Below are 15,453 nucleotides of genomic sequence, written 5' to 3' on the forward strand. Positions count from 1 at the left end.
AATAAAACAAAGTAGAAGAGGCCTTATAGTCAGACAAGGAAAGAAAATACCCCATCTCTGAATATGTACTGTTGGAAACTGTTTTGTTTTGCTTAGACATAACAGGGCTAAATAGATTTCCCATGTGTAAAATGAACAAACTGTCCATTCTGTCACAGTACATCATGTGGTTATCACATTGCCATGGCCTGTGCCCTCACGTCGTTTATACCTCATGTATGGCTCATATAGTTGTAATATGTCTCATTTTTAAGTATGCATACATTTCCAGCCCCTGGGATCATATTTGGGCTTAAAAACACACAATGATATATGCTATGAATATACATGTCATCCTGCGCATATATCACCATTTACCTGCTAGTGATGATGTTTAAGAGGTGTCATGATATTACCTTATCTCTGTCTCCTTCTAGTGGCCATATCTGGAAGTACAGGAAAGACTTCCGCACCATCAGAGAGTGAGAAACTGCAACGATGGCAAGGTAAGCTACGGAGCACAGACCGGCAAATCACAACAGCTGGAAAATTCATTCCGATCTGCAATTTAGTGCTTAACGCCAAGCTATAGAGAAGAATACACCTGAAAAGTCTGACTTGGTTGGTGGTGATTTAAAAGATTCAGATATCTGTGAGCCCTGTTATGTGTCACAAACAAGGAGTCCTCCTTCAGAGGATTCTAAATCAGACATTGCAAAAGCTATCAGATATACTAGAAGACAATTCAAAATTATTTAATAAAACGAAAATGAATTTACTTTCTCATTTGGATAAAAGATGAAACATTGGAAGAGTTGTATTATGAACTGAAAACCTATGATTTTTTTCCCCTGTCAAGGTATTTATTAAGGTTTTTCTCTTTCTTTTAGTAAATCAGTTAATCATAAATACTATGCCAAATAAGACTTGGTAGAGAAAATGCTCTTTGATACTACAACAACAACAAAACATTATACAAGATTACATTTTAAAGTAACATACAGATTAGTGTTTATTAGTTTTTCAAACAGTTAACATGTGATTGTTTGACAACAACTATTTCCCATTAGATAAAAGAAAAATGATTATATGAATGTCTCACCCATACTATAGAAAACCCAAACTGCACTTTTTTTTACATCAATATGAAGCAGCTACACCTTTACCAAGACACAGTTTAACATATTCAGTGACCTTATCATGAATAACATGTTGAGGAAAAAACACAATGAATGTAAAATAAGGAATCTTATGAAAACACACTTAAATTCATTCACATCCGTTGATTTTGACTTGCTATCTTAATTGAATCAACAAAAGATCCTATAAAAGACTAAAACTGCCCTCATTAACATGCAACTGTTCTCTTTTTTTCATCACGTTCACTCTACAGTAACGATTCAGATGTAGGGTTACATGTAAACTCTCTACTTTAGTGCCACTGCATGAGTTACTGGACGAAACACTCTCGTGCTATACTGGCACCTCCTGCAAGCATTGCTCCTGCAAGACCTGCTGGTCCACCTGCAATTCCAGCACCGGTGATACCAGCGACGGTAGTAACAACGGTGATCTCAGCTCTGCTTTTCGCTGGCTCTTCCTTTCTTTTCGTTGCCTCTGCTGTCATCTCCTCTGCCCCAGCGCTGACTCTAGCTTCATATTCCCTCTTTTTCTTTTTCTAAAATTCTCTCTCTCTCACACTCTCTCTCACACTCTCTCTCTGTGCAGAATTTCTTGAGACTTCTTCAGTAGGTCGTTTGTGTAGTGGCTCCCATTGTCTCTGTCAACAATGTCACGACATTTCCAAGACAGCTCTTTAATCTGTTTAGGGTTTTTTCTCTTCGTTTAAAATGACGTGGTAGTCAGCACACTGTTTTTACAAATTTACTTAGACCACTATTCTTTGTTAATATATTCTTGAAAGCTTGTTGTGATTTCTTCAGCTTACCACCGTGCGTGAAAATCACTATTGTGTGTTTTGCTGTTTCTTTGCTGGAAGACTCCTGCGGGGACCAAACTAACTGAATAAGCCTTTGGTGGCACAACTGTATAAGATCATATCCACTACACACTGTTCTCAACTCTGAATGGGCTATGCTCCCCTGAACTAAACCAGTTTCTTGGGACACAATCTTTTGAGGGTTGAACCTGCTAAAGCCAATCAAAAAAAAGTGGAAGTTTTGATATGTTTGGGTTACTGACTCTGCAGGTGCCTGGCGCCTTAAAGTTCAGGAGTCATGCCACAGCAGAGAACTTGGCTGAAGTCCTTCCCAAACCGGCACAGGGCCTAAATGATTGGTCCCTAGTAACAGCGTTTCATGAAAAGGCCCTTCAGTGTATATTTTGCATAAGGTATTTCAGAAAGCTGCAAATCCTGCAGAGGAGATGGGGGTCCATTTCATGTGATGGGGTTGTGGGGAGTTTTTTGTTGTTGTTGTTGTTGTTGTTTTTAAGAGTCTGCTGCCTGAAGTATGGATTATACAAAAGCTGGTGCCATCTCACTTCCCATTTTCTCTTCTTATGCCTCTTCAATTCTGATACATCACAAATACTTACATGAAACTCCATTTCTGAAGACTCCAAATGTTTTCTGAGGAGAAAAGCCCTTTTCTGATGTAACTGATGCAATAAAAGAAGAAATACAGTGGCTTTGAAATGATCCTGTTTCCTCTGATAAGTGACCGTTAAAGGTAGAAAACAGAGGAAAAACTCAACACCGACCGCAAAACCTGACTGTTCAAGACAGCCTACCGTGGCTGGGGGGGGCATGTCAGCGATAAAACACTGAGCTTTTTGCTGTAAAAAAGGTTATGAGCTTTTAAATATGAAATGACGATCAACACAACCAAGTGGTGAGCTGTGTAAACTCTTCAGGATGAGAGAGGACTGACAGGGCTATTGTTAGGGGCCGGGGGAGGGAAGAGATCTGTAGCAGCAGGTGGAGTTTTTGGGGGCGGCACTGGGAGTCTGGTGCTGCGCCGTTTCAAAAGAGTGAACAGAGATCCTCTTCAGAGTGTAATTTCATACTCTGATTGGTTTTCATTTGCTCTGTGTCGTGACACGTTTCCGTGCGCTGTTGCAGAATTTTAAAATGATGCAGGAGTAAAACACAATCGAAATAGATCTGGGTTTTGTCGTGTTTGTGTTTGTTTATGGTATCGTATGGAGTGTGGATATGACTCTTCTAAAAACGTCTGAAGAGGCTGCAAAAAGAAAAGCATTCAGTGTCATGGAATCACCATTTTTCAGTAAACATACGTGATCAGCAAGCATGCGGTCATCTAAATGACATCAATAATCCCTCTTTTTCTCAGTCTTCATAATAGTCTTTCAGATCATTAAACATGCTCTTCTGGCAGAGGCTGGGGCTGGTTCTGGGGATGGTTCTGGCGGAGGCTGGGGATGGTTCTGGCGGAGGCTGGGGAGTGTTCTGGCGGGGGCTGGGGATGGTTCTGGGGATGGTTCTGGCGGGGGCTGGGGATGGTTCTGGGGATGGTTCTGGCGGGGGCTGGGGATGGTTCTGGCGGAGGCTGGGGATGGTTCTGGCGGAGGCTGGGGATGGTTCTGGCGGGGGCTGGGGATGGTTCTGGCGGAGGCTGGGGATGGTTCTGGCGGGGGCTGGGGATGGTTCTGGGGATGGTTCTGGCAGGGGCTGGGGATGGTTCTGGGGATGGTTCTGGGGATGGTTCTGGCGGGGGCTGGGGATGGTTCTGGAGATGGTTCTGGCAGAGGCTGGGGATGGTTCTGGCGGGGGCTGGGGATGGTTCTGGCGGGGGCTGGGGATGGTTCTGGCGGAGGCTGGGGATGGTTCTGGCGGGGGCTGGGGATGGTTCTGGGGATGGTTCTGGCGGAGGCTGGGGATGGTTCTGGCGGGGGCTGGGGATGGTTCTGGGGATGGTTCTGGGGATGGCTCTGGCGGGGGCTGGGGATGGTTCTGGCGGAGGCTGGGGATGGTTCTGGCGGCTGCCCACCAGCTGGACATGGCCATATCTGTCTCCACTGAAGCTTAACTAGGCCTGATCTTTGCATAGTCGACTTTTCCGGCTTGTGAGGGACCAAACAGCATTTTTGTGGCAAACATTTCACATATTTAAAAACAACATGGGACAAAATAAGGAACTGATTATGTAGACGGTGCTCAATTTACATGAACCGTTTTCTCTCTTACAAGAAGTGAAAGCAGTCAGTCACTGTAGTTTTCTGAAGTTGGAGAGTGAGTGAGTGAGTGTGACAATAAAGGATCTGGTTATAGTAAAGCCCCGGAGCTCTTCTTTCATACGCTTTTCATGATTAAATCAAAAGTGAAAAAAAAAAAGACTCATTCTAAGAAAATCAATTAGAAAACGCACGCTCAAAATAAACAAAACAATTTTTACTTCCGTTTTTTCATCACAACATTTTAAGGGTTCACAGAAAATTTGTTTACATTCAAAAACAAAATGTCAAAGATAAAGAGACCACTTTTAGAAGAAAAAGAGAAAAACTCCGCACAGGAGCCCTGGAGAAACATGAAAAGCTTATATCTTCTCAAAGAGAGGCAAAATGACTGACATGTTCATGTTATATCGCATGTCATCCAAGCAGCACGGTGATCTCATTGACAGAACACTAAAGGACGACCAGCAGAAAAACGCGACCCCAGCGGAAGCCGCTAAACGTATTATTATGAAAACAACCCAACAGGAACAGCGACGACAGAATGTGGAGCCCTACGGGTGCTAATAATGCTACTGTTTCATAAAATTATTTCTGATCATTTTTGTTTTAACCATATGAGCAAACTAGAGCTAAATTACAGTCTACATACAAGGGATACTGGGAGAACTGCATATATGACATTTCATAGTTTTCAAAGGGACGCTCGAAACATTGGTATGGTCTGTTATAAAAATGTGTAACGAGCGTTATGGATGCATAGCAAGAAAAGAGGGACTGATACACACTGACTGGTATGACAAGAATAATAATCACAGCAGAAAAAGAGACAGAGAAAGAGAGAGAGACAGAGAGGGAGAGAGACAGGAAAGTGCTAGAACTAGTGCTGCTTGCCGCAAGTCCTGCCTAAAGTGTTACTGTAGTACAAAAGTTTAAAAAGGGACTGGCAGTTCGCGGAGTCTTGCTCTCTCTCTCTCTCATTTCTGCTGCAGCCGGGCAGCTTTGAACTTAGAAACCCTTTTGGGCGGCTCCTGGGCCACTTCCTGGCCCACCTCTTCAAGCTTCCTCTCAGGAATTGTGGGTAAAGCAGGAGGGGCGATAGTCAGGTGAGGAATGGATGAGGGTAGCGGATCCTTCTCAACCACAGTGCCTGAAAATGCCTAAAACACACAAGGAGAAATTTCATATGCCAATGCACATACTCTAAAAAAAAAAAAAAAAAAAAAAATGCTGGTTTCAGTAAGCAGAAGAATTCAACACAGAGTCCCACAAAAATGTATTTCCGGATATGTAATTCAATGCTGAGAAGCAAACCTCAGACGTCTTATAGTCTCAAAACAGACGTCTTTGTGTGGCAACTGCCAAAAGTCCATTTGTACATCAGGACGAAAACGGAATACAAATACAGTCAAGACATCCATGGATGTGCTGTATTAATTTTCCATTAGCTCACCATGGAAACACACTGACAGTGCCACGATGGATAAATCAATGAATGTTACCAAAGTGTGCCACACTTACCTCAAAGCGACTGCTGGGGTGCAGCGGTACTCCTGTCGGGCTCTCTTCCTCCGTGACTCCATCGCTGGTATCGCTGTGCGTGGCGTCGTCGTGGCTGAAGGTGCGACCGAACGCAACTCGCCGCTCCTCGAAGTCGGCGGCACTGCTCTCGCTGGTGTCGCTGCACACGCTGTTTTCCCTGCTCCGGGACTTCAGAATGGACTTCCTGGGAATAAGCTCTCCGTTCACGACGTCCACAAACAGCCTGGAAAGACACACAGGATCCAATACAGGCAAACGTCAGGAAAAAAAAAAAAAAAAACGAAAACCCCACTAACATTCAAATCACACCGACGGCTTGACAGTAGTGCTTACAAGGTTTAACAGTGCCCTCTTCAGTCAGAAAGATGTCAGAATTTGGACATTTTTCGTTTGTGACGGAGACATACTGAAGTCTTTGCATACAGTCCCCATCAGAGGCACTAAAGATTACTGTGAGAACCTGATAACCAAAACTTGTCTGAAGTGTCGTGCGTTAGGTTTATTGGTACCTGTAAATATCTGCTGGTGTGTTGATCTTGTGATGCTCGTGGATAGAGTGTCCGTTTGTCTTTCCATTCTTCTTCTTCCGCTTCGCCTGTTCCTTCTGTTCTTTCCTTTCACTAAACTTCAGAGTGGTATTCTTTCCTGTGTTTATCCTCACCTGAGGGGGAAGGAGAAAGAGCACGATTTGAAGCCCTTGACTGGACTTGAAACGACATGTCCCACAGTAAGGAGCCCGCGTGTGAAGAGTATATAACTGGATACCCACGGGGGCCCAAAAAAAAAAAAAAAAAAAAATTCTACATTTTCGACCACAGATCTACAGACACCACAGGGATTATAAACCATTTTAAAAGCCCCTTGAACACAGACGTGCGCATGTCTCAAACACTACAATAAAATCTCAACCCCCGCCCCCCCCCACTGTCCCTGTGAAAGCGTCTGAGAAGCTAAATTTAGCATGCCATCTGTAATGAGCACTCACACCACCGCTGGGTCACTCAGACTAAAACCACTCTCTACAGCAGGAAATCCAATGCGACAATACGCCCCTAGTGTGATATCTCACCTTTTTGGGCTCCACTGTATGAGAGAAGTAGATGGTCGGCAGTGCATTGCTTTCTTCTTCCTCCTCCTCCTCTTCCTCTTCATCCTCCTCCTCCTCGTTTTCGTTAGGGTGTGATCCACTGATTCCATTCACCTGGCCCACGTGAGCAACAGGCTGCCCGCCCTCCGTTTCGGCAAGGCCGTTCACCGGAGCGCCGTCACCTCCTTCTCCCTCCTTCTCTTCCTCTGATGAAGAGGAGCTGGAGTACTCGCCATTAGTGTCCACGCTGTCACTGACTCTGCAGTTGTAGAGAAATTGCAATTAAACTGATGACTGATGGAAAGGTGTGTATTTACTGGAAAGTTTTAGAGAGTGTACACATTTCATACATTTTTAAATCTGTGTTTGAATTTGAATACGTGCAAAAGTAATCGATGGAAATGTAAGAATATGTAAGTTTTCAATTTAAGGAGGGACATCTAAATCTGTGAACGCGAATGTGTGACAAAACCCCCCCGGCCAAAACAAAACCATAAGCCAAATCAATCTGTGTAATCTGAATGAATGAGTGAGTGAAAGAGTGAATGAGTGAATGAGTGAATGAATGAGTGAATGAGTGAATGAGTTAATGAATGAATGAGTTAATGAATGAATGAGTGAATGAGTGAATGAATGAATGAGTGAATGAGTGAATGAATGAATGAAAGTGTTTCTCTTACCGATCCTGCTCATCTTGTTCCTCCTCCAACCTCTCCAGCTCATCCAGCCGCGCCCACAACTCCTCCTCAGACAGCAGTCCTCTGTGGCCCCCTCCATCCCCCTCCTCTAGCTCCAACACATACTCCTCTTTGGGCTTGGAGTGGGGCTTGTGGGCCAGTCTCTGCTTTCCTGTCAAAAAAAAAAAAAGTTAAAATGTCTTAACACTGCTTTAATACACATTAAAATACCACTGCTACAAATTTGATCAAGTGATAAGGTTAAAACCGAGCAGTTTTTAACCAGTGGTACTTGTACTTTTAACTTGTAATTACCTTTGGTAACTTGTTCATCGTTTTCCATCTCTTCCCTGATGTCCACATAATCTCCATTTGCCTGAACACAGAGAGGATGGATGAGAGGGCAGACTGATGACTGCACAAATGAAAACTATTAAGCCACGTCACTGCGACCCTCCAAACACAGTGCCAGACACCATCTTCTGAACAACTGTTTATCGCTGGATGTGTCTTGACAGCGTGTCTGAAGATATTTTACGCTTAATCAATATGCAAACACTGGATGACACTGAGGTTGCCTACAACTCTTGAGTAAGACGAACAAAACAGGGAATTGCTTGTTTTGTCCCCTCGAAGACAAACCTACCCCAGTGAGTTTTTTAAGATCCTCAGTGAACTCCACTCTGTTTTCAAAGTTCTTCACCACTTTGTGCAAGTCATCAAGTGTTTTTTGTACATCTGACAGGGGAAAAAAGGAATCATTAGTTAACAATACTGATAAAACGCACACATACAGAGACACAAAGATACCAGAGCGGCATAATCCCCGGCCACCGTCTCCAGCATCTGTAGAGTTTTTAAAAATGAGGTCACCGAACGACCGCGCCCATCACTCACGTTTCTTCCGATGTTCCACTAGAGTCTGAGCCTCCTTGGCCGAGCACTGCGCAAACCAGTTATCACCCAGCAGAACGGTGACCTCGTTCGTGTGGACGAGTTTTCCTGGCATGAACGCCAAAGGGCCGAACGGTACCTATTATTGCAGTGAGTCGGAGACGGAAAGAGTGACAGTTTATTTAACGGTGCGGGAGGTCTTGTCAGTCGTAAGGATTATGGGAGAAAACTTTAGTTCGCTGGACTGGAAAAAGTTTTTTTTTTTTTTCTCCCATTTGCTTCCTGATAATATGACAGCCATCACACAATACTTTTCAAAGGAGGAGTTTTAGAATATTATTTGCTATCTTTTCTGAATGAATCACTACAAACAAGTTCACAGAAAAAGAGGCGAAGGAAGGCTTGAATATAAAACATACCATGATGTCATAGGACAACCTATCGGGTAAAGTTTTAAGGCGGTCCTGCAGGACTTCATAATCTCTTTCTACCTTGTTCCTAAGAATCATGAAAAAAGATACATAAAATCAAGCCCATATGTCACGCACAGAATACCATCTAATTCATCTAACTACGCAAACATACAAAAGCAAATTTTTTATGTTCTGTTGAGACTCACCAGTGTTCAATTTGACCTTGATAGTTTTTCACCACCTGTTATTGATAGAGTGACAGTTATTCACCACTTTAGGCTACATTAGTCCTGATTGCATAAAAAGAAGCAGTGTTTAATCAGAGGGGTTATGAAAGGAGATTGTAAACGGGTGGATTATATAACTTCAGATGAAAACCAAAAGAGTGGTCCTGCAGATGCTTCCTGAAATAAGCAAGGTCCTTATCAAAACAAACTGCAGAGATCTGAAGTTTGGAGTGTGCCATAAATCGTTTGGTACCTCAACAGTGTTTAAAAATGCAGGGAATGTATCCTACAATAGCAATAATTAGGATACATTTCTGATGTAAATACGTTGGAAAATATCCTTGCGTGCTACTACCATGTTCTACCCACGTGCTGTAAAACAAGTTTTCGAAGTGAAACTACGAAACTTTCACGCAGCGCTCTGAATCGTGGTTTGTAAACTCTGTCGTCTCTGCAATCACACCTGATTAACAGCAATACATTCAAACATTTCATTTCACTATCTGCTTTTGCATATTACATAACAATTGTTTCTATCTTTGCGCACTTTAATACACTTTAACTGGTTCACTGACATAATATTTAAAGAGCAACACTGCTGCGGATGCTACAGCTATAAAGCACTGACATAAACCCAAATACGACTGTAAATTATTAATCTTGGCATGCAATATAACTTGGTGTTGGTTGGACTCAAAATGTCCTTTGGAGGTTCCAGTGAGTGTTCAGACAACAGCTGCGCCTCGTCGTCCCACTGTCTGTCCACTCTGGCAACTCCAGCTCGGACCAATAAGACAGAGAGAATCTGATCCTCGCTGAACTCAGCTTGCTTGCAGTTTCTCTGACTGACATTTAAATATGCAATGCACAATTTCAGCACCTCAACTTACCACACTAAATGTATACAATAGTACACTTGACCTGCGACAGCAAATGTAAAAAATAAATAAATAAACAAAATAAATAGAATAGAATAATCATGGCAGTTCTCACACAATGACTAGATTTACGAGTGCAACACGTGACGGAGAACTTTCTAGAATATTCAGATAACTCTGCTCTAAAACTGACTCACGAAAACGCTCTTGTGCTCCAGGTGAATATCCATCTGATTGTTCAACTGAGTAAACATAACAAAACTTTCAAAGAGAAGCGAATGCGTTGCACAGTCTGTGCCATGAGGCAAAAGGTTTCGCGTGCAGCGTGGACAAAAATTTCGGCTGGTCAGTCGAGTGCACCCAGCTTGTATTCATACCTGTCTATGCTCCTCCGTAAGTCTTTCAACTCCATGTGGAAGGTCATTTTTCATTTTTACCGAACCAGACATCTTCTTTGTTATGTATCAAATAAATGATAGAGTATCTCCCCAGCAATACTACTCAGGGGGTTGGAGTCCTAAAGAAATGTTTATGAATGCAATGAAAGGTATTCCTTAGCCCGTGTCGCCTTTTAGTCATCAATGAAACAGCAGTAGTAATCCAGGATTCCGAGAGTGCGACCATTTCACACTTGCATTTTAGTATATCGCCGTTTTTGCAAAGAATTTCCACGGTATGTTTTCCACCACTGTCTCAGCGACGTCGCTGACCCTGCGCCATGTTCATCAGCTTCCTGGTGTACTCTGGGTAAAATGATTTCAAAGCACAACACCTTGTACACGTGATTAAATGCTCGTTCCTAGTATTACTTTCACTTCCACATGGACTAAACATATGAAATATAGAATTCCTGTTGTTTTCGTTATTGAAACCCTCAGCACTGACCGATGTAAACAATAAACTACAATTCAAAGGAATAGCATCGTAGATAATTCCTTGAGGTTTTCTAGAACAGCTTCAGAACATAGTATACTTCTTTATAGTATACCATACTTCATAGTATATTTCTTTACATATCCGTGGAGGGAATCCCCGCGGTAGTAGTCGTTTTTGTATCCTCCGTCAAATCGTGAACGTTAGCCAAGTATTACATCGTGGATCAGTATGACCTTACGCCTCTCAGTTATTGTCGCATGCAGTAAATAGCACAAGGCTAATTGATGAGGGCAGGCAAACTTAAAAAACTGCAAGACCTGTTTCTAAATACAGCTTATAACGCGTCAGTTGGTTTCGTAATGAGACCTTGACAGACGATTATAACTTTATAGCTTATAGATATGAACGATAACGGTGATATTCCTCAAGGGGTGTGGCCTAGTGCGTAATCTGTGTAAACACTCTCACGCTGCTACCACGTGGTTCATCGCTGGCGAAAGCGCCTACGATGTTCTCAAAATAATGGGGAGCTACTTTCTTTCAAAATAACAGCCCTCTAATACGTTACAGAGATTTTACTGTTTGCATAGAGACGGATGTAGAAATCTATCATCAAATCAAAACAAGTGAGTACAACTTGCTTAAAATACTGTTTTGTGGTCTTTGTATACACGTATCACTGTAAAAGGAGAGAATACTACCTTTCATGTTACAGATCAGGCAACTAGTATTTACGATGTTCCTTAAAATCCATGTGTATCTAACATATCTTGTTGTTGTTGTCATCGTTCTTTTCCAGCCGAGTTTGTCTGTATATTCAAACTGGGCTAGCCAGCACTCGATGACATTACATTAAATGCTGTGAGCCTTTCTACACACGTTAGACAGGAATTTTTACAGGCCTACATACAAATTTATAGCGCACGTAACGCCTGTATATTCTAGCCTCTAATCAAATTCCCTAGTTTGTCACTCAGTTAAAAATCAAGTTCTCAGTTAAGACTAAGGACTAATATGTTGTAATGTTCGCCTGTAGGTAGCTTCACGGTGCCAGTTGACGGGAATGACTCAGGAGCATGAGATAATAAAAGCTACGACTTCATCACCATAAAAAACATTGTTACTATAATAACGATGGAATTCATCCTCCACCACACTTTGTGCGGACTGCTGACGAGACTTTAATTTATTTTTTTAGGTAAGTATTTGGTTATTGTCCTAGCTACAGCGATGAATACGCGTGGACCCATTTAAGTCCATTCATAGACCACGCACAAATGTCGTTTAGATGTGCGAAAACGTGCTGTCAGCGTACGTACCAAAAACTTAAGTGTTCGTTTTTAAAGCACTGATTTTGCCCTCTGTCATGCGGCATATATCAACCTAATTAGGATGCTGAATGGTATCCTCACAATTTCAACTGAATTCAGCTCTGTGCGATTGCCGATATTGCAGAGGACCATGTCTTGTTTATCTACATTCCTTTGTTTTGCTTGATTCTCTCATGAAACCTGCCTCTTTGGAGGCAGTGTTGCCACCTCTGTTGTATAAGTTTTCCAGTGATATACTCATGCGTAACACGATTTTTCAGAGAGCTGATGTTTATAATGGGATTTTGTGAACAGGTATTACATTTATCAGGATGTCCCCAAGAATTGACGATGTTATGAGGCTTTGTTGCGAACTGTCGGCAAATCAGCAAGTAAAGACTGCGGTAAAACACTCTGGGAGGGGCGCACTGACTGCCGGAGGATTGGCTTTCGCAGGCGGCCTAGTTGGGGGTCCACTAGGAATAGCAGTAGGTGAGTATCCTTTTAATAGCCGGTAATGACACAGTCGCTACATGTGTGTACTATTTGTTTTCTGGGTTGATTTATTGTCATCATAAGATGGAGTAGCTTTCATAACAGTCATAGACTTAAAGTTTGTTCAACTTTCACGACAGGGGGTGCTGTTGGAGGACTTCTGGGATGCTGGATGACAAGTGGTCAGTTCAAACCGCTCCCGCAGGTCATCATGGAAATGTCCCCCGAGCAACAAAAGAGACTTTATGAGGAAATCATGGTCATTTTGGCCTCAGTCAAGTGGACAGATGTAGCACAGTTGACTACACTGGTGGTTGGAAATGCCTCACTTCAGCAGCAGGTGACCGCCGCTCTCCTGAATTATATTCACAGGGAGCTTCAAGCCGAGGTGCATTATGTGGACTAGACCACTGTTTTTTAAAAGCCTCACGTAAAAGATACACTGTCACTCATTTCACACTACATCGATAGATATCTAGTCAAGATATCACTTCATGGAGTAGTTGTTATGCTTAAGGTGATATAATTAAAAAAAAACTTAATATCAGTTAAGGACAAGCACAAAGGGAAAAACACTTACATACTTGTGCGAAAATGTTCACTTGCCAAATGTCAGATCAAGTCTTGGGCGACGTGGTGTTCAATGGGAACACGCTTGGTAGAATCTTATGAATGATCATGAACAACCGTGTGCTCTGGTTAATTTTACTGATGCCTACATGTATTCACCTAGTGGGTACGGGTTGAGTAATATTCTTTTGTGTATTTATTAAATCACGGTGAGTCGTAACACCTCGTTTTTGCTTTTCACTGGAAGCTGTGCAGAACTTTCTTCTATACATCACTTTGGCACAGGCATACCTGGCAGTTTACATATTTGGTACATGACCGCTAAAATCGATAAGTGGGCTTAATGGCCAACAATAGACCAACCAAAACTGTATTTTGCTCATCATGAAAATGAGCTGAACTAGGCCTAATATATTATCACTGAATTACACAGAAGAAACATGTGTATATGCTCATAAACATCCACTTCAATAATGACAGGTTTGCTTCAATGGGTTAAAAGTATATTTATTAATATTTAAATTTGGCCAGTCACACATATTAATAGGAGAGTGAGAGAAAGTCTATAACTACTGTTTTATCCCACGACGACTGTATCGTCGTCAGGGAACTCGTAATAGGGAACCTCCAGGTTCATAGGTGCGGGTCCCTTTCTGATTCTGCCTGATGCATCGTAATGGGATCCGTGACAGGGGCAGTAGTAACCTCCATAGTCACCAGCATTAGCGATGGGGACGCAGCCGAGATGGGTGCACACGCCAATGACAATGACCCAAGACGGATTAACGACGCGGTCTTTGTCGTGCTGAGGGTCCCGAAGCTCGGACAGCTCCACGGCGGCTTCAGCGGCGATCTCTTTTTCCGTTCTGTGACGGACGAAAAGAGGTTTGCCTCTCCACTTGAAGGTCATGTTCTTACCTTCGGGGATGTCAGACAGCTTGATCTCAATTTTGGACAAGGCCAAGACATCAGCAGAAGCGCTCATTGAGGAGACGAACTGTGTCACTACGGTTTTGGCGGTGTAGACTCCTATCACGGCCGTAGAGCCTGTAATCAAGTAGGAAAATGTCCTCCTTGCCTCACTGCTTTCTTGAGAGGACTTTTTAGGGTCCATCACCTCGGGACGTCGGTAGTCAGAGAAGTCAGGGACCTTTATATCAGTGTGGGCAAGGCGTGCTCCAAAGTAGCCTGAAAAAAAAACAATAAAGAAATAAAGAAATAAAATTAGAAAAAAAAAAAAAAAAGACAAATTGCATACTAGCAAAAAGGACACCACAAAGCATCAAGTCATACATACATATTGTCACATCAAACTAAGGTATATGAGTATGTGTGTGTATATGTGTGTGTGTGTGTGTGTGTGTGTGTATATATATATACATGTCATCCTGCGCCTATTGAAATAGTCTTATAATGTCGTCCACGAAGTTTTTTGGTTTTTGGTTGTATTAAGGATTAACAGCATAGCAATTCGCTGTTAATAGCACTCTAAGCCGCTTAATGTAAACAAAAATTATGTAAACTTAAGAGGGCACCGTTCTAGTACATGTTGTTCCAAGTCAACTTGCCACTTACATAGCCACGCATTTAGCATAGGTTACCGTGTTGATAGTTTATGTTAACCAATCTGCTAATCAAAGTGCACAATTCAATGCGCATAACAATGTTTATGTACTCATCGTATTTTAATATGGAAATGGAAAGCTAAAATATCAACTACTGTATCAACGAAAACTAAATATATCACACCATCCATACCGTTCACGTAAGCTGAAATTCCAGGCCCTTTCTTTGAGTCGAGGCTTAAGAAAGGTTTCTTCTGATTTACCAATAAATCCCCTTTACTTACGGCACCGGGCATTACAGCTTTTAGAGGCCCAGTCACAATAAAATTCGTCGCCTGCAAGTAAGGGGACAAAGCCCCCGAACGAGCGGCCAGAGACATCATCTTTCGCCCTGCTGGGATTTGCGCTTTCTGCTTATGTTGGGTCACACCGACCTTTCAAGAGAACTTGTGCAACGTTACAGCCACCCCTACTTAAACTGGCGAAAATATTGGTACGTAGCATCTTGCCTTGACACGAGAAGTGTTTATTAAATCAGTTATGCCCTTCACGTTAAAGTACAGAGTTTTTCGAGAAAATACACTGTTCATATGACTCCTCGATTTCCCCCTTCTTTGTTATCGCTAACAATTTTTTAAAATAAAACGTATTTTCCAGAATTGTGCACAGGCAAATACACGGACAGCTGTTTGACGTCAAAATAATGGACCGGTCCTTTACTGGTGGGGCTCTTAAGATGAGATGTAAACATGAGTTGTGTTGCGTCGCAATAGTACAGGCTTGCA

The 15,453-nt window shown here is 42.4% G+C and overlaps 3 protein-coding genes across 4 annotated transcripts; 1 reads left to right on the forward strand and 2 right to left on the reverse strand.

Annotated features, from left to right (window-relative positions):
* Positions 1 to 4,377: 4,377 nt before the first annotated feature.
* On the reverse strand, positions 4,378 to 10,923 carry uri1 (URI1 prefoldin like chaperone). 2 transcript variants are annotated; one of them, XM_030790109.1, is made up of 12 exons: positions 10,846 to 10,923; positions 10,230 to 10,595; positions 8,954 to 8,988; positions 8,754 to 8,832; positions 8,338 to 8,473; positions 8,087 to 8,178; positions 7,756 to 7,816; positions 7,444 to 7,612; positions 6,746 to 7,022; positions 6,186 to 6,337; positions 5,656 to 5,899; positions 4,378 to 5,294 (listed from the first exon to the last, which is right to left on the reverse strand). In XM_030790109.1, the coding sequence occupies exons 2-12, from the start codon at positions 10,299 to 10,301 to the stop codon at positions 5,112 to 5,114; spliced, it is 1,500 nt and encodes a 499-aa protein (XP_030645969.1). In that variant the 5' UTR covers positions 10,302 to 10,595; positions 10,846 to 10,923; the 3' UTR covers positions 4,378 to 5,111. The 2 variants fall into 2 exon arrangements, with proteins under 2 accessions (XP_030645969.1, XP_030645968.1); XM_030790108.1 differs by lacking the exon at positions 10,846 to 10,923 and having other exon boundaries at positions 10,230 to 10,739.
* Positions 10,924 to 11,826: 903 nt separating this feature from the next.
* On the forward strand, positions 11,827 to 12,963 carry zgc:112052 (protein C19orf12 homolog). Its single transcript, XM_030790763.1, has 3 exons — positions 11,827 to 11,926; positions 12,354 to 12,530; positions 12,674 to 12,963. Exons 2-3 carry the CDS (start codon positions 12,371 to 12,373, stop codon positions 12,937 to 12,939), a joined length of 426 nt encoding a protein of 141 aa, XP_030646623.1. The 5' UTR covers positions 11,827 to 11,926; positions 12,354 to 12,370; the 3' UTR covers positions 12,940 to 12,963.
* Positions 12,964 to 13,600: 637 nt separating this feature from the next.
* Positions 13,601 to 15,102, reverse strand: LOC115826297 (cytochrome b-c1 complex subunit Rieske, mitochondrial). Its single transcript, XM_030790063.1, has 2 exons — positions 14,862 to 15,102; positions 13,601 to 14,291 (listed from the first exon to the last, which is right to left on the reverse strand). Exons 1-2 carry the CDS (start codon positions 15,049 to 15,051, stop codon positions 13,681 to 13,683), a joined length of 801 nt encoding a protein of 266 aa, XP_030645923.1. The 5' UTR covers positions 15,052 to 15,102; the 3' UTR covers positions 13,601 to 13,680.
* Positions 15,103 to 15,453: the final 351 nt, after the last annotated feature.

The sequence above is a fragment of the Chanos chanos genome, chromosome 13 (genome assembly GCF_902362185.1).
Source record: "Chanos chanos chromosome 13, fChaCha1.1, whole genome shotgun sequence".
In the NCBI taxonomy this organism is placed as follows: Eukaryota; Metazoa; Chordata; class Actinopteri; order Gonorynchiformes; family Chanidae; genus Chanos; species Chanos chanos.